Raw genomic sequence first — 18,909 nt, 5'->3', positions numbered from 1 at the left:
ACCCTCGATTCAGGGATATACGAAGCGAAATGATGTCGGACATCATCGTGCAGAACATGTGCCAGCATAAAAATACTTGGAATGCGGTGAACAGAGGGATAACGCAGATTGTGTAGTCACTGCAGAGGAGATGGCGTGAAGACTACAGAGCTCCAGGCCGTGATCGGAGTAGGCTAGATCCAACGTACCCAGTCAACATTTTGGTTGGTATAACTTTTGTTATACATCATTCTATATGAATCAATTCAATCGTATAGAATGCATAAAAAGGCTATATACCTACCAAAGTGGAGGCTATATACGTACTTGGCACGACTTTTTCAGACTTTCTGCGACCAGATATACGATGCCATAAAATTTGGATGAAAATTAAAAAAAAATTCTCAACAAGTCTCGATTATCGGATCTTTGGATTAGGGATCGGACACCTTACCACTGTACTATAAGGGTTTTAATATCTTTAGAGTGATTATATTCCAATATTAATGCATGTTTCATGCACAGCGACATTTGCTTTGTTGTTCTTTGAGGTCCATCGTCAGCAGATACCAAGTTTGGGTGGCAATTTTTGCTAAGATATTGCAATTTCATATGATGCTTTCTAGATTGATATATGATCTGTCAGTTTATACAACTTCACGCGATTCTAAGTTGCACTATATACGACATGTTTTGCTGTCAACATAGATTGTCGTTTATGAATCGCATTGGGGATTCTTATACAACTTGTGTTGACATTGATAACGCATTATTTGGAATGTTGTGCGATTTTGATTTTTGACGCATGAATATGCGATTTTGGATGCACATTCTTATACGATACGTGGTTCACTGGGTAGGGAACTAGATCGAGTAGAGCGGGCGTAGCATAGAATTGGTAATAAGTTGTCGGGCGCCTGCATACCGGAAGCCATCCTCCAAGCGGAATTGCAAAACCGACACTGACACTTGGTCGCGAAACGTCAAGTCGGGGTGAGTTGAGTCCACCGCCAGGATCTACCTAGCTGAGTAATTCGCGAAACAGCATGGCAGAAGGTCGGTGGTGCGCCTGTGAACCGGAAGTTTCCCTCCACCCGGATCGCAGGTCCGACTTCGGAATCTTCTTGGCCAGCTGCTGAGTAGAAGAGTCCGCCTTCGGGTACTAGTTGAGGTGATCACGTTGTTGGACCGGAAAATGATCTTCGGGGCGCCTGTGAACCGGAAACTTTCCACCACCGAAATAGTAGGATCGACCTCAACATCAGCTCGGATAGCATCGAATCCGTAGATCCGGTAGCACCGGCTTAAGTCGTCGGAGCGCTAGTGAATCGGAAGCCATCCTCCAACCGGATTCGCTGGACCGACCTCGGTATCCAACTGGTCAACCAAGAGAGCTTGAACAGCAGCAGCGGAGAGTAGCGAAGTGCACATGAGATTCCAGTAGAAGTTCGACAGGGCTCTATCGTAAGGCTAGCCCAAGAGTAGAATGCGTCGTCACACAGAAAGCTGTGCAAAGCCCCAACGAGATTTTCAACCGCCAATTAAGCATAACGAGTAGTCGCAGAGACACCGTAGAAATGTCATAGTGAGCAGCGTTTTTAACCCCTCTACCGGCAGCTTTATTTTTTACCGCAAAATAAATATTCAAATAACTTATAACTAACTAATTATTATAACTTTTTTGTTTTTCAATATTTTTGCACCATTTTTTCACAAATTTTCAAAAAACTCTTTTAGTTTAGAAATCCGTGTCGATATGAAATATTGGTGATCTGCTTTTAAAGATATTTAGATGTTCCTTGGGGGACCGACATTTTCCATATAAAATGTCTTTGGCGGCCTTTTGTTTTTGATCAGTTTATCCAAAAAATAAAATGTGGGCTATATAATGCCAGGTGATAAGGAGCTTCTCTGAAAAAATCATACAAATCGGTTCAGTATTCTTGGAGATATCTACAAATAACGATATGATGTTTTTGAAGTTTTTAAGAACTTTATTTGGCCAGCGTGGTTACAGAAACCTAAATGGTCATTACTTAAAGACGGCTGCACCAAATTGATTCATTTTTTCACAACATACTCTCATCAATGTATTGTTCCGAAGAGTGAATATCCGAATACGATTAAAATTCTGTAGCCTAAGAAACTAACGGGGGTTCTAGTTACGGATCGGTCCCCCAAGAAATTTTGGAATATCTTCAAAACCAGATGACCAATGATCAATATCGATACAGATCCTAAAACTAGAAGAGTTTTTTGAGAGCTTGTGAAAAAAGGGTGCAAAAATATTGAAAAACAAAAAAGTTATAACGATTAAAATTTGAATTTTGCGGTAAAAATGAAGCTGCCGGTAGAGGGGTTAAAGGTATTAAACTCCAACAGCGAACTAGCAGAACAGCTAGAGACTGAGACTGACGTGCATGAGCACAGGAGTGCATGAGCACAGCCCTTTTCCGATGAATTTGCATGAGATGGTTCTGGGGGAGATTAAGGCATAGGATCATTAGGGAAAGCTTTTTAGTGGCACGACTAACGTGAGTCCCACACCTTTCCAAAACTTAACAGGCCAGGAATTTGAAGCTAAAAAGCAGTCTAATAAACCAAATCACTATGGCCCAAAAATGGGGTCGGGACATTTTGCATAAAGACGTTTCGCATACAGACGTTTGCATTAATGGACATTTAGCATAATCAGAATTATATGCCTTCTTTAAAATGCTACCTGTTTTTATATGAAACTGCTTTATGCGAAACGTCCATTATGCCAAACGTCCGTATGCGAATCGTCCTCTAAAACGGCCTAGTGGGTATAAAATACATAGTCCAAATAATATTGCTTTCCCTATATTTTCAACGCTCCATAGTTGTTAGTTTATGCTTAAGGATAGTATTGTATCTTGCCATTTAAAAGAAACAAAAAATTTGGTATGAGGACTGCAAGCATGTCAAAAAAATCGATATAATCGTACAGTTTCAACCAAAATATATCTTACATGAAAGTTCAAGTCCAATTCTACATGCTTGGTAAATTAGATCATAGAAAAATTGACGAATCATGGTTTAGATTTTATGTTATCATTGATCAACTATAATTTTAACAACCTGTAGTTCAAAATTTTAACCTGCTGGAACATTTCTGAGAGCCGAATCATATTCAGCAGCCCCAATTTGGCTAGAGACCAGACATTGCAGAAATCGTTCTCATATGATTTCGAAACGCAATCGAATCAAGCGAAGAAAAACATCACATCTGTATCGATCTGCATGATCGGAAATATTTCGCAAGTTGTAACAAGCTTGATCAATAACAGCTGCGAACGAGTGCCCCAAAGAGAGCGAGAGCGATGGGGAAACCCATTTATTTTCGTTTATTTACCGTTGTACTGCACTGACATGATAAATAATCCCCGAACATCTTATAGCAATGGTGTGTCCCGCAGGTTTGGATCTTGTTTATATGGGTTTTATCATTCCTAACACTGTGAATGTTCAGTGTGTTCATAGCTGTATCAGTAGATGATAAACAGGTTCTCATGACGTGCTGCGGATCATGACTGTTACAGAGAGCGATAAGTGAGAGATACTCTCAATTTGCTCTGAATTCAATCCCTGCTAGAGACCTATAATTTAATCCTTGAGAATCAAGCGTATGCTAGAATAAGGACGTAAGTAACATGATCGATTTCTCTCCATTGATCCTGTCTTCTGTGAATAAAATTGACCAATACTGAAAAGCGTTTTACTCGGACGAAAACATGCTTGAAAGACGGTCAGTTGTTTTCTTTGCATTAGACAAGGATTACTTTCCTACTTTCGCTAACCGTTTCATGTTTTGGGAATTGTGGTCCATTTTGCTTTTGACACTTTTGACACTTTGGCACTAGATATGACGGAATTTGAGACGGGAATTTAGTTTTCTCTAGTACCATAATCTGGGATCAAATTTACCACCAGGATGAATTTGATAAGGGCGGTACTAAATAGCATTTTCTTCAAGGATGTTGAATGTCTCGTTCGAACTCGATACATCAGTGGGTAAACGGAGTTAGGCTTAATAAAAGCTTTTGGTTCGGGTTCGTTGGGGGTTTTGTAATGATTGAAAAAATCTGAAATTTGATAAGGATTTTAAGATTCATGAGAAATATCTTCAATCACGTTTTTTTTAATCAATTTAAGATTTTTCAAAAATATCTATCTGAATTCATAAAACCTTTGCCTTAAGATATCCTCAGAATATTTTACTCCATAAATGTTTCATTAGATTCCTATCTTGAGGAACTCCAATCATAATCAGTAGATACCTGTGAGAACATATTTGAGATTTAATTGAGGGTTTTTCTTGAATCCTTTGAGAATTAGCACCAGTCACTATTCCAGTGGCACCTCTTCCAGATCACTTAAATTCATCAAAAGATTCATACAAAAATTTCCTAAATTAAAGATTAAGAAAGCACTTCAAAGTACTACCAGAAATTTGCTCAGAATCTACTCTTGAGATTCTTTTAAGCATTATTTTAGAAAGTCCAGCAGTTCAATCTGAGATTTCTACATGAACTTTTTCAAAAATTCCTAGATAAATAAACAAGTTTGCTAAGAAGTTTATTTCAGAATAGCTCCAGAATTTCTGAAAAAACATTTTATGATATCCAAGAATCTCTTTCTCTGAGTTTAATCAGAATGTATCTCTAGAGGATTTTCCGGTTGAATTCTTTGTGGGATCGTTAAAATATATAATTCTTGGACAATTTTCTGCAGTAAATTATGGAAAAATGTCTTGAAGACTTCTTTAATATCTCGAGGTAATCTCTAGACGATTATTTTTGGTGATTCACAGATTCCATTACACCATAAATTATTGAAGGCAGACATTATTGTGAGGATGTTAATTCAAGGCAGAATCTCAAAAACCACAAAAAATAAACAATTTTGCAAAATATCTTGATATAAGTATAATTACTAGGAGTCATTTAAAAATATATTGCGACTTTGGGCTAAATTCCGAATTAAATTTCTGGAACGAGTTAATCAGGGAATACTTGAATTTTGTGTAGATAATATATTAATAAATTGCATTAGTAGAATTGCAAAACGAATACTGAAAGAAGCTTTAGAAGAATCATAAAATATTTGGAAGGAATTTTCTTGTGTTGAAGAAAACTTACCTAAAAATAGTGGAGTCATGAAATAAGTTCCTTGTGGAATTTTTGGAAACATTTCAAAATAATTCTCGAAAAAAATTTAAATTTGATGAATGCATCCCTCATCCTTTCTGAATGGATTTAGGTTGAGTTACTTTTAGCTCTGCTGACAAGAATATTGACAAAATAACTTCAATTAATCAAAGAAATCTTGTTTTACAAATTTATGCTGAAATCTTTGAAAATTTAAAATAAAATTTTATCGCTCGTACCAAGTCTGTAACTTTCGATTTTTTCTTTTGGCTTGCAAAAGGAAGGGTTAGGGTCCTACCGTACACCACTTTGGCTACGCCCATGGTGCTAAACTTACATGTTAACTTGAGTGTTTGAAATGCTGTGTAAGCTTGAGTGTGACCTACTGGACTTATTTTTTGAAACCATATAGCATTACAAACTTTGTTTTTCGCTCATTAAACCATTTGTTCTAAAAATATGTTTATTTCAAAGGAAACTGCCTACATTTAGGCGTATTATGTTGAATAACAAAGTTTATTTATCCAATAAAATGATTAAATACACGAGCTGTAAGAATTTTGATACCATTTTCAGATTTAGGAGACCCAAATTTGGCTGATGGGATTTTTAAATTTAATTTTTTGCTATGTTATATGGTCATCATTATCACCCCAGATTGTCATGTTAAATTTTTAGTATTCATCCTTATTTTATGAAATGCTAAATGTTATTTCATAAAATACCGGTTTCGTATACTGACGAGGATCAATGAAGTACCAATATTGTCAAAATTAATTTGGCAACGTTAAAATTCTTAAGGATAATGAAACAAAAACTTGTAAATTAGTGATGTATTATCCTCGGTTTTCGATAATGAAAAGTCCATAGTTTTGGGACAATTCTGCTCACCGAAACAGCTATTAGTGCAATCAAAATTATAAATATGACATTCTTTTAATCGTTTTAATGTCTATCTAGTCCTTTGAGGGTTAACATATAAAAAAAAATCCCAGAAAACTATGCAACCTGCACACCATACCAATTGGAACCTCCTCCTCCTCCTAGAAGTTCAAGCAATCTCATCACCTCCAGGATTTACCTTCCACCTTATAATGAATATAAAACAAAACCAAATCTTGAAATTTCAAAATCACGTAGGGTAAATAACTACATGGGGCCCAGATACCAATAGCGGTAAACGCGCAGCTATTCAGCAAGACCAAGCTGAGGGTCGTGGGTTCGAGTCCCACCGGTCGAGGATCTTTTCGGGTTGGAAATTTTCTCGACTTCCCAGGGCATATAGTATCTTCGTACCTACCACATGATATACGCATGCAAAAATGGATCAAATTTATATTTTTCTGTTTTATTCGTTGAAATTGTGCTCTTTAAAATTGAAAGCATGACTTCGATTCATGCTTAACCCATAGAAACAGGTCCCATCTAAAAACTCCAGTGTGAATGCCCCCTGCCAAGCCTCTACTAACCTCTTTTTCCAGGTAACCAGCTCGGAGCGCGATTTGATTCTCCTTCATGCGTCGGGCGTCGCGGGACCGCTTGGCCGCCATGTTGTTCTTCCGGCGCCGGGCCCAGTACTTGTCGTCCTTCATGTCATCCGGGACGAACTGCTTGCGGGATTTCTTGATCATCGGTTGCGGCTTCAGCTCCTCGTCCGAAAAGGCCCGTGTCCGCGGGTCGAAGTCACGCGTGGCCGACGACATCGAGAACGCTGCAACATCGAAAACTAACATTTACAACTATGAGGGGAGATGCTCTTTATAAGAAGGGCGGGATCTGGCGTGGGTTCGGTGTGGGTGTATGTGTGATAGTGCGGGATCGCCGGGTAACCAATAAGCACGCGGTATTTTGCCAAATTGGGTATATAGCGCTCCTCTAGAGCAATTGAAGGACTTATCGCCGATTTGGTGCATAAACGTGCTTAGAGATTACTTGGAGAGTGATGGTTCGGTTCTCCGACAGTGGAACACCAAGACCGACGACAGGCAGTCAAAGTGATCCATAGTCGACTCGATTGTGAGGGCTTTTCAGGAGAGGATGAGAATGAGTGCGGAAAAGCGGGTTTCCACCGCCTGCCCAAGAGAATGGGCAGCCAATGGGGATGGATGAGACAGGCCAAGAGCAGGATGAAGGTGCGGTTAGAGGTCGATAGAGCAGCTGGTAGAACAGAGCTTAGAGCACTAGATATATATAGCTAGCATAAGGCCAAAAGGCGGGGGCAACTTACTTGAGTCGGCCGGCGACGGTGGGTTTATCGTGTCCGGGCTCATGCAGTCTGTAGGCGATGGTGAGCGTTCCCGTTTCGTCGTCACCTGACTGAGTCCGAGCGAGAGACCCGCACAGTGACCCAGGCTGTCGGAGCGGCTGGTGAGGCTGGTCGAGTGGCCGAGGTGTCCGCTGGGGAGGCCGTCCACCGGGATGCCGTTCTCTGACAGGAATTCATCGAGATCGGCGTACTGGAAGAATCGGGGGGAAGAGGTTAGTCAGGTTATTCGGAATCGTTGAGTAGATGTGCGATGTGGATGAATATGAAACTTTTGATGACAATTAATATTTTTTTCTTCTTTTACTCACGTAACGTCTCAATTGCCTATCAAATGACTATGCAGAGTAACGGATAAACTATTGCTTCCAAAGAGCAGTACTCAGAGCAAAGGTAATATGTTTCTTCCGAATGATCCTAAGACACTCTTGGGATGCAGGAACTTCAAACTATTGAACCGTAGATCTCTAGCACGCAACACAGTGTTTTCACTCAAATAGTTAAAAATCGTTTATCAATAGTTTTATCAAATTTTAATCATACTGTCTGACTCACAACAACCATTTCAAGGTCAATGTGTTCCGAAATATTTACTCCAAAAACGAATTACCGGGCTTTATATCGTTAGGATCAAGTCACATATGCCAATCGACTCAGGTCTGCAAATAGATGTGAAATCTACATATTCGTATGTGTGTGCAACAAATGTTACAAATTTTCAGACATATTTTTAGTTTCATGGCAAGTGAGAACCGATAGCGATCCGGAATGCCAGGTGCTTCGGAGGAAATGGCCATGTGGTAAAATGAACATAACTTCTTCAAGTACACGACAAATAGCTTCTTTCATGCCATGATGAACACAGCTTAAGCTTCAAGTTTCTTCATAAGCTCAACAAGAACCAATTCCTATTGACCTATTGGTCGGAATTCTTCAAAAAGTGAAGTTTGTAGGGTGGCTGATCCGGTGGAAGTGTGTGTCTAATATTAGTGGTTTTGTTTTATTGTTGTGTGTATTATTTTAATAAAGCTATTGTCAGTATAAAATGAATGTGTTAATAAAAATCCTGATATTGAGGCGTAGTCCGAAGCTTTTAAAAAAGAATTGTGCAAAAAGATAGGACAAGAAACGGTCAAGGAATGATTCCTCTGCCGAAATTACTTGAGCTGCACGCTGCCGAGAAGTAGAGCTGATTTCATAACGTCGGTAACGCCTGCCGTACAAATTAAATGGAGCTGTCACTTTTCCGTACGGAAAAATGTGCCGCTCAATTATTCCGCAAGTATGTCACTTTTACTCATACTGGATCGGCTGTCAAAATTACTTCGGTAAAAGAGAGAAATTTTACTTGAGCGCTTTACGTTTCAGGTGCATACTACGCATGAACACTCCGCAGCTGATAGGTAAAGCCGATTTCGTAACGTCGGTAACGCCTGCCGTGTAATTCAAACGGAGCTGTCATTTTTCCGTACAGAAAAATGTTCTGCGCAATTATTCTGCAAGTAAAAGTGACATTTCGCTTCAAGGAAATCAATTGCCAAAATTACTTTGGTATAAAGCAATTTTTTTTCTTCAGCGCTTTTCTTGCCAGTGGCGGACTACGCTTTAATCCTGATTCGTTGTTGAAAAGTAACCTCTTGGCCTATCTTGATGCATGGAAAATTTCTGCAGGAAATCGATCAAGAAAGCTTGTTTTTACTGATCGCAGTACGCAGTTCAAAAGAAATGTCAGTTCAAACGGACGTCGCTGTAGAAAATTTGTGCAAGCAATTGGCAAACAATTTCTTTAGCAAATCCTTTTCAGCAGCAAATCAGGTTTTTGTAACGAAATAGTAGAAAACAATTAGGTGGTACCTTCCTGTAATAATGAATCTTACGGGAAATCAATGTAAACTACTACAGTCAAACCTTCATGAGTCGCTATCTGAAGGGCCCATCGACTCATGGAACAGATTTTCTTTGGAAAGCTGCTTAAGGGGATCATCATAGTAGCCATAAAATTTTGTTTGTAGTATTGTTCGATATCGGCTCATGGAGGTTTCACTGTATTCTCAGAAGTTTGTCTTTACTATTACTGGAACATGTTCCAATAATGAAGAAGTGCTTCCTTGAAAGGTTCAATTATTTAAACAATCTAAGAAGAAAAGCTTTCGAATTCTATATTCAGATATGGAAAACGAGCTTCCGTTATTTTTGGGCGATTTGTTATTCCTTGAACTGGTATTATTAGCTCTATCAATGGTACAGACGCTCTATTTCCGTTGTTTTTTTCATTATGTCGCTTAAAGCCACTTCTAGAAAATTTTGGAGAAGTGTTTGAAGGAATTTATATGTGAATGTCTAGCCAACTCCTTGAGACTTGGAGAGTTTGAAGAGCATAATACAGAATAAAAAGATAGGTACATTTTGCTAATGCTCCAACGTTTGCGATATTTGGATTATAGATTTGCTTATTCTAGAGTGTAATATCCGGGATGAAACCTCTGGAAAGGTAAAACATGGACCAAAAAAATGCACTGAAATTACTGAATGGGTTCATTGAAAAATCACTTCAGTTCAAGGGTATGACTGGGATTAAGAATTTCTCCAAACCATTTCTATCGGGAATATTTCGATGAGGTTTCAGTTTCAGCAAGTTTTTTTGTTTCAAAAGCTTCCTGCACAATTGTTTGAAATGTCCAAGAAATCTTGGCTGAGTTTTATTATTCCAATATTCCATTAAAACTAGGCAAATAACAGAATGACCCTCAATTTTCGAAAAACTCGAATTTTATTTGCTAAACTCACTTTTTTTGGGACCAGGCCTTTCAAGTGATATGAGATTGTCCATAATCGGCACACATTCATTGATGTTTCCATAATTTGCAACCTTAAGATAAATTTTTGATCGAAAACTTCCAAAAAAGGTGTGCTTTTTGTGTGAATTCAATCGTCAGAAAATAAATTTATAACAGCTTCAAAATATTTGGGAACAGCTTAAAAAAAGCTGCGAACGCTTTTCTAAACACGAAGAAGAAGTAAATATGTCGATAAACGGATTTCTTTTTAAAGAATTGTGAACAGAAACGTTTCGAGAATGACCGAGTGAGTAGTAGAAGTAATAAACGAAAATATGGATGATTGAAGAAGGATCTTAAGAAAAAAAATAAGAAGGCTGTTCATAGAGCACTTTATGTAAACAATCGGAGATTAATAATTCCAAAAATCATGTCGTTTGATGAAGACCATGAAGTTTAAGAGCGTTTCTTGATGATTTAGGCAGAAGCTCCTAAAATAACATTAGAAGCAAACGAGCTGCAGAAGGAGTATATGCAGGTTTTGTTGAACAACTGACAAACAACAGTTGAACAAGGATAGATGTACTAGTTTTTGACAAAATGTTCACCTATTTTTCCATACGTGATAATTTAATGGTTTTCGAATTTTTAATCATTTTGTGTATTTAAGTATTTTAATACCAAATATATCCTGATATTGATACATTTAAAAATATTCAAAATGTGAAAGTTTTCGAGAATTCTCATACAGCCAAATAAGCAACCATCATAGCCATAACTGGTACACTTTCCTTACCTGTCGTAAGGTTGATGACTCCTTATTTTTGCAGAAATTGCATTTTTAAAGATATTAAACAAACGGAATACTAAATAATACAGGATTTTTTCAACGGACTACAGCAAGGAAACTACACTGAATGACAAATATGTTGGTGAAAAATCAGTTATCACAGTAAACTAAATTCCCAACAGTCATTTGGCATGAATAAATAAGATAAGTATTCAAAAAAGTAAGAGGTTGTTTCCGAGATACAACCGCCAAGTTGACGTTGGATAACGTTAGCTTCTTATATTTCCAAGCTTGAGACCTTATGAAAGATTTCTACTGATAAAAATCCAATCAATTTTCATACTATTTATTGCATGTCAATTCTGACCTACTATGGTGTGTTAATATTTGGTTGGTTCGGTTACCACTTCAATACCGATAGAATCGGTCGATGAAAGAAGTAACATGAGCGGTAACTCTTGCTCCCTAAACAAATATTCCGGTTGAACGTTAGGTCCACGCATGACCCACTAAGATTGGTTGCTTTAGTGGGTTCCGGATCCTAACTGGCCTAACTGATCGGTTTGTTTCATGATACCAACCTGTGCGCGATCTACACCAAGCGTGTCAGCATCATGCCGAAGGACATCCAGTTGACTCGTCGTATCCGTGGAGAACGCGCTTAAATTGAATTGCAGCACAATTACAAACAAAACTACCCTTTTTAGGGTCACAACAATGCACTCGACGTAAAAGAGTTACAGAGACATTTCATCTATTATTATTAATTGATGAATTAATTTATTTGTTTATCAATTATAATAGATAAATGGCAAACAAAGTATTACCTAGTTTCCCGTCGCTCGGGTCGGTAGCATTTTTACAGTCAACTGCATTATTCAGAGTAAGTAAAGTTTGTAAGGATGCTTAAAATATATCCCCGAGTCCCATTTCATCTTCTAAACTCGTACACTCGTACCAATTAGCTCACATGGTTTAAATAATCAAATTTCTGTTAGACATCACGGATTTCCATAGGAAATTGCCTACATTTAGGCGTTCTCATCGCAATTCTTGAAATTAACTATTCATTAGGCTGATTGCAAATATTAATTTTCTTTTATGTCTTTAAATATTGCATTATTAAGAATTTAGCAAGCACATTTGGATTCAGGGAGCTCATAATAATTATGTAGTCGTTTAAAAAAATAACTATAATCGCATTGACAAGTGATCAATTTCACCCCAAAATGGAATCCGATTATTCATTTAAAGTTGGTTAGCACTAAAAACACATTTGTTAGAAAATTTTGGCACATGAGCAAAGAGGCTGACCGTCGTACTTGTTTTCCTGCATTCAGTTTCAACATTATTGAAAACAGAAAAGAAAAACCATGAAAAATGATCAATTTCACCCGAAATTACGTTACATGTAAACTTCAATAAGATACCGTGGGGCAAGTGGGTAATGGAATTCGCATAGTTGAGATTCTTCAAATTCTAGAGACTTTAAATTGAAACAAATGAGGTCGTGTATATTTTTTAGCTTGACTCCCACCAAATATAAGCAGCATGCTGAAATTGATTTTTATGAAAAATTAAAGAAAAAAAATACAGAAAATTTTTTTAAATATGTCTTCTTACTTTCAGTTTACCGTTTTGAATAATCAATTCAAAAATAAACAGTTATATGCTCGATTTCTATAAGCTTTAACATTTGTTAAGGCTTCCCAATGAACAATAACATAAGTAATATGTAAACAAAGAAAATGTTATTCTTTTCACTTGAATTTTCTTCTGTTCAGTTATGTTAGTTGAAATGATTCGACAACATTATAACTGCAACATTTCCAATGTTAGTTCTTACATTATAGGTCAGCAATTGCATTTCTGCTCTGTATAATTCCCACCGTTCGTTATTTGTTTTTGAGAAAGTCGGATATGACGTCGTTTAACTCTTCGGGAGAAATCAAACGGAATCCTTCAATAACGTATTTAGAATCTTTTTTATGTGGATAGACCTATACCCCATTTTTATGTTTTGAACTAGCTTCACATAGACATTCCACGAGATTTCCGTGTGTTCTCTAATATTGCAACTTTTCAGTCAACGTCTTCCTTTTAATTGGCTTCCCGAAGTAGACATATTAATATTGTAATGTTTGGCAACATCTTTTAGAGAAGTTCCATGATTTCTAATAGCTTTTAACGCTTGTGTATAGTGTTTCTTGAATTATCAGCACGTTATGTTTTTCTATGATAATTGCGAACCATGTTTACTTATGGCGACTTAAAGAGAAAACACAAATTCAATCTCTAATGATACACTTTTCACTTGCCCCACCTGATAAGAAAATTGACGGTGTTTAAATTTAGTTATTTTTAGGTCTACGTCGAATTAATTCTAAAACTTTTTTTATTGCAGTTTGAAACTGTCACAGAGGACAACTAAGAAGTGGTACAGGATATTGTTTTCCGCAACTTTTTTCCACTGAAAATATTAAAATAAGATTGTACGCTGCCAACTTGTTACGGAGTAACAGTTGACAGGTTAACAATTTTTCACTCTATTATGCAATAATGGCTGAAAAATCTCAGAAATATCTTACCTATCGTAATGTTCTCAATGGCCTCAAAGGTTTACGCATGAGTTCAAAACGTTATTTCACATATTCAGTGAAATATATCAATTGTTTTCACTTACCCCATTTACCCACTTGCCCCGCGGTACCTTACGTCAAAACCTTATAAAAGCAAGATAAATGTGCTTTTCTATGAAAAATAAGACATGCCTCGATATTTACGAATTTTTCAATACTTTAGTCGTGAAAATCAATAGTTTTCATTGTTGGAATAGCTTCGTAGAAAGATTTCCAATCGATTGGTGCAAGAATCTTGAAAATCTATGCAGGCGTTAGTAAGTTATTAACAGTCAAAATCTAACCACTTTTCGTGACGCGAGCGATTTTTCGTTTTTCTAAATTGTACCCCAGTATGTTGCTGTAAGACGTTATCCAACGTCAAAACATACTAGATACAACCGTTTGACCTGACATTCAAAACAATTGTCTGTAGTATTTCTTTCCATTACGGATTGTAAGTGAATGTGAGGTTTCTTTCGACATCCTGACCTGTGCAGAAAATCATAGTTAAATATGTTGAGCTCTCGTGACGATCTTGAGATCAAATACAGTGGGATTCCGTTTTTGGCATCTCCCAATTTTGGCAAAAAAATGGATCCGTTTTTGCGATTTTTATTTACTTAATTGACATTTGTACATTTTTATAAATATCATCGTTTATTTTGTTTAAGTCTTTTGAACAGCCAGGTCAGTGTCACACTGACTGGATTTCAAAACTTCATCTTCGATTATATTTAATAAAATTCCATCAACTACTAGAACTACGCACTTATTTACTTCGGGATGGCAACGGTTCATGATATCAATAATCCATTCGAGTAACTCAACCTAGGACAGGACGTGACAGCTCAAGTAAGACTGCCCCGTTGTTTCTCGGTCGATAACCTTGACGATACAAAAATTGTTTTTTTTTAAAATCAGGTTTATATACAAAACCGCTGATATGTTAGAGAAAATTGACAGAATTTCCATTATATTGCTTTCAAATATTTTTTTTAAATTTATTTTAGCACTGTAAAATTAACATCGAATAAAAATATTTGAAATAAAGATTTATTAAAAAATGTCAAAACTTTATATGAAAACTGTAATATATGACTTAGCAACACGGCTAGGCTAGCAACAAAGTGCCCTGTTGCAATCAAATTCAGCGATAGGAAAGTAGGCCTTTGCCAAAATGAACAATGAGAAGTGGTCTTTAATGACAACCAATTGGTTTCGTTTTCGAACTTTGACCTGACACATCTTGACAAATTTGACACTAGGGATTCAAGATATACTGATTTTTATGTTCATAAAATACAAACTTCATTATTTCGTTCGTTAACCATTCTGTTTGTAACATTCACAATTATGTTTGTGAATACTTTTCTTATGATATGTACTGTATTTCTGAACTATTACACAAGACGGGGTTGGTGGTCATGGGTACAATCCCAAGCCCGTCCTTTCCCCGTACTTTGTAATTGTATCTTTCACTTGCTTCTATCTTCCACTCTTAATCTACCACAGTTCAACTATTCCAGTTGATCTATCACAGTTCATAGCATTTGCTAGAACCAGAGACGGACAAAAAAACCGTTTCCCTACGCTTCCATTCTTCCATCATTATAGCACGCCTTTCCTTACGTCTGATACATAGGCAGTCTGCTAACCAAACCAGCAAGCTTCTCTGCCATAACATTCTACCAGCCCTACACTTTCCCGCATTCCCCTCATTGGTCTGCATTCTGACGTGGCAGGCGCCATTGTTGTCTTTAAAATAGAAGATCACCAGCACTTTTATACTGAGGGTGTCTGTTAGTCCCAAGTAGTCATCTGATTGGTTCCATGTGTAAGTGCAGCTGATCTGGCGATACTGGGATTCTACCCCATTACCCCGAATCCCATTACCCCGAATGCCATTAACCCGAACGCCATTACCCCGAATTCCAAAACCCCGAATGATCCATCACCCCGAATGACATTACCCCGAATTCCAATATCATGGGGAAATGTCATCAATATCATCATGTGAAGATAATTGTAAATTCGGGGAAAAAGCATTCGGGGTGATGGAATTCGGGGTAATGGTACATTGGGGGTAATGGAATTCGGGGTGGTGGCATTCTGGGAAATGGCATTCGGGGTAATGGGGTAGAATCGATACTGGAGTTGCAACCACGGGTGGCCAATAAAGCTCAAGCGATATTTACTGTATTTCTAAACTGTTAGAGTAAAGTGGGGCAAAAGTTCGAGTGGGGAAAAAGTTTCTTTCTAAGATTTCTAGCTCAATTCAAAATAAAACTTATAAATTTCATGGTGGTTAGAATGCTATTCAAGAGACTTTCCCTCCAAATATCATAAAAATCGATTGAGATTATGAAAAGTTATGGCTGTTTGTTGTTTTTGGACGTGAATATTGTAATTTTTGGTCAAACTTTTGTTGCATGGAACCAAATAAAGATAAAATCTTATTCAATATTTTATGTAAGGGCATTTCTAGGCCTATCATAAGGATGCTTGGAGGTGTATTAGTTTTTGCTTAAACGCTTGGAAACAATGTTTGGCCCATTCGAATCAGTGGGGCAAAAGTTCGACCCATGTATAAACTCACTGAAAAAATTGCAAATTGTCTAAAATCCACATATTATCTTTAAATTTAGAGAAATTTGCCTGATCGTGCGAAAAATGTCACCAAAATTTTACATTTTCACTTAGTTTTGCGAAAATCAGTTATTTTTGTGTTTATTAAAATTAACCTTGTTTTGGGCAATTAATTGATGAAAATTTAGTGTGTATATTAGTTTACGGCTGGTTTGAAGTATGCCTATCATAAAATTATCGATATTTTGTGTTTTAGCCAGCGAACTTTTGCCCCACACTAGTTTCGAACTCTTGCCCAACCGGTGAGGCATAAGTTCGTTTAAAACAATCAATTTTGAAACTGTTATAATCAAAAATTGGTAAATATTTTGACACAAGTTTGTTCAGAAAAATTACAACCAATATGTTGAAGGTTCACTGTATGGTATTTGTATTGTTTTGATTGCTTTTGTTTTTGGGTATACTTTGATTACACCACTAAGGTTCAACTTTTGCCCCACCTTATTCTACATATTTTTGAGGAAATATCTTGTTCAGAAATAAAGGTCACTTATGCCATTATTGTTTTTAAATGGCCCATACATACGAATAGTATACACGAAGCTTATTAAATCTTTAAATACATTTAAGTTTTAATAAATATGTGCATCGTCTGTCACAATTAATATTACGGGTCTATAGATTCGTGCTATGGACCTATCTCAAAAAACAACCTGCTTCGAAGTGGATCGCTCCAAAATCTGGCCATTATATGGTTCTTTAAGAATGATTGATGAAAACTTTTCAAAAAAATGGGTTCCGTTTTTGGCAACTGAAATATGGAATCCCACTGTATTCAAAATTCTGACACTACTAATGATTCATGCCTCACATAAGTTCAACAAGCGATATGAGCAAGGAAAATGCAGTGGTTACTATAAATAGCATCGCCGAAAATGATTCCGTTGTCAAAACTTTCATAGTTTATTCAATTAGGTAACATTAATGAATAACCATTTAGAACAATTAAAAACCTTAGGTGATTTCCTACCTTATGGAGTATTCCATAATTTAGTTTTGAAATAACTCAAAACCTAAATGACTTATAAGAATTTGGTCTTCATATTGGGCTTCAGGGGCCATAATTTAAGTAAGAAACGATATTTTCAATATCTCCGAATTATGTTTACTTGGCTGATCAATGTTACCTCAAACCAGCCAAATAAAAAAATCGCCTAAAACACTTATTTAAACATGCATAAATTTTCTGGAAAACAAAATACAGTACATAATCACGAGCGGTGGATACCAGTACTTGTTTTAAAAGTATAAAACTTGGACCATTTGTATTTTCAAATGAGAAATCTATGAAATATGCCAAAAACTGATCAATATTATCCCGGATTATGGAACCCTAAACTGAAGAAATAGTAAAACAATGTTATTTATCTTCTTATTCTTAAGTTTCTGATAGAGCATATTGCACTGTTCTTTGTTGATTTCTTTTGAGATTTTAGTGCAATTTTGAAGCTGAATTCAAGTGAAAAAAAATTAATGTTTGCAAGTTGTTACAATCTCTATACTGATCTTTATGAGAAGTCCATAAAAAAGAGCGATGATAAAAGCCAGTCGTTTCGTTAAATAATCGATGAAGTTAGTTAATTTGGGGCCCAGATAGCCGTGACGGTAAACGCGCAGCTATTCAGCAAGACCAAGCTGAGGGTCGTGGGTTCAAATCCCACCAGTCGAGGATCTTTTCGGGTTGGAAATTTTCTCGACTTCCCAGAGCATAGAGTATCTTCGTACCTGCCACATGATATACGCATGCAAAAATGGTCATCGGCATAGTAAGCTCTCAGTTAATAACTGGGGAAGTGCTCATAAGAACACTAAGCTGAGAAGCAGGCTGTGTCCCAGTGGGGACGTAACGCCAGAAAGAAGAAGAAGTTTTATATCATGATCATTTAAAATAATTATCAAACAACTAGAATCGGTTGTATTTTTCTCAAATTTGAGCATCAGGTAAATCCCTTTTTAGTTTTACCTAGAAGCAGTGGTTGATTAACGGTTTTGCAGGTCACTAATCACGAATGCGAAAATGGCATCTTTTGTAAAGAAAGCTCCCGCTTAATAACTATGGAAGTGCTTTTAGGAACACTCAGCTGAGAAGCAGGTTTTGTCCAAGTGAGGACGTAATGCCAAGATGAAGAAGAAGTAGAAAAATATGTAAAGTCCTTTTTCAACATTTTCCGAACAATTTTCCAACACGGAACATGCAGGACTTTACACAGTAGCCAATACAAGATCGAGCAGTCCATCGGCTCTTGTGCTCTCATATGAAAGTGAAGTTTATGCGTTACAAACAACATTCGTTAGCTCCAGCATTAACATAATTGCCGAAAGCAAAATAGTGCTTTCTGCCTAAATCAGTAAATTACAGACCACACCGCACAATAGATCTCAATCAGCGGGTTCGTCGCTTCCAAGCATGCCAAAACTTTCGACCAATTGTGGCAGCGCGCAGTATAGGCAAGCCCACAATCACCCAAATGAATGAATTGGTTTCAAACATCCTCCCCATCCCCATTTCCCGATCCGAGCGGCGAACAATCAACCATTCCATCCCATCGGGATGGCTGATTGTTTATTATTGAATAATTTCCCATTGCTCTGGCGAGGCCACCAATCGGCGGAACTGGAGAAGAGCACTCTGCGTGACGTTGATACCTGCGGATGGTCCGAA

General features: G+C 37.1%; 1 protein-coding gene across 8 annotated transcripts in view; it reads right to left on the bottom strand.

Moving 5' to 3' along the window:
• LOC5566219 (hepatic leukemia factor) overlaps positions 1-18,909 on the bottom strand; it is a 536,770-nt gene that overhangs the window by 9,456 nt on the left and 508,405 nt on the right. For 4 of the 8 annotated variants that reach the window (XM_021841175.1, XM_021841176.1, XM_021841173.1 and 1 more), the window contains 2 exons: positions 7,378-7,606; positions 6,620-6,861 (listed from right to left, as the gene is read on the bottom strand). In XM_021841175.1, coding sequence (XP_021696867.1) covers positions 6,620-6,861; positions 7,378-7,606 — 471 coding nt within the window. Of the gene's footprint in view, positions 1-6,619; positions 6,877-7,377; positions 7,607-18,909 lie in introns of all 8 variants that reach the window. The other 4 variants (XM_021841171.1, XM_021841170.1, XM_021841172.1 and 1 more) reach the window with 1 other exon arrangement.

This window comes from Aedes aegypti, chromosome 2 (genome assembly GCF_002204515.2).
Source record: "Aedes aegypti strain LVP_AGWG chromosome 2, AaegL5.0 Primary Assembly, whole genome shotgun sequence".
Taxonomy (NCBI): Eukaryota; Metazoa; Arthropoda; class Insecta; order Diptera; family Culicidae; genus Aedes; species Aedes aegypti.
The sequence above is the reverse complement of the archived record's forward strand: the minus strand, read 5'-3'. Positions and strand labels throughout refer to the sequence as shown.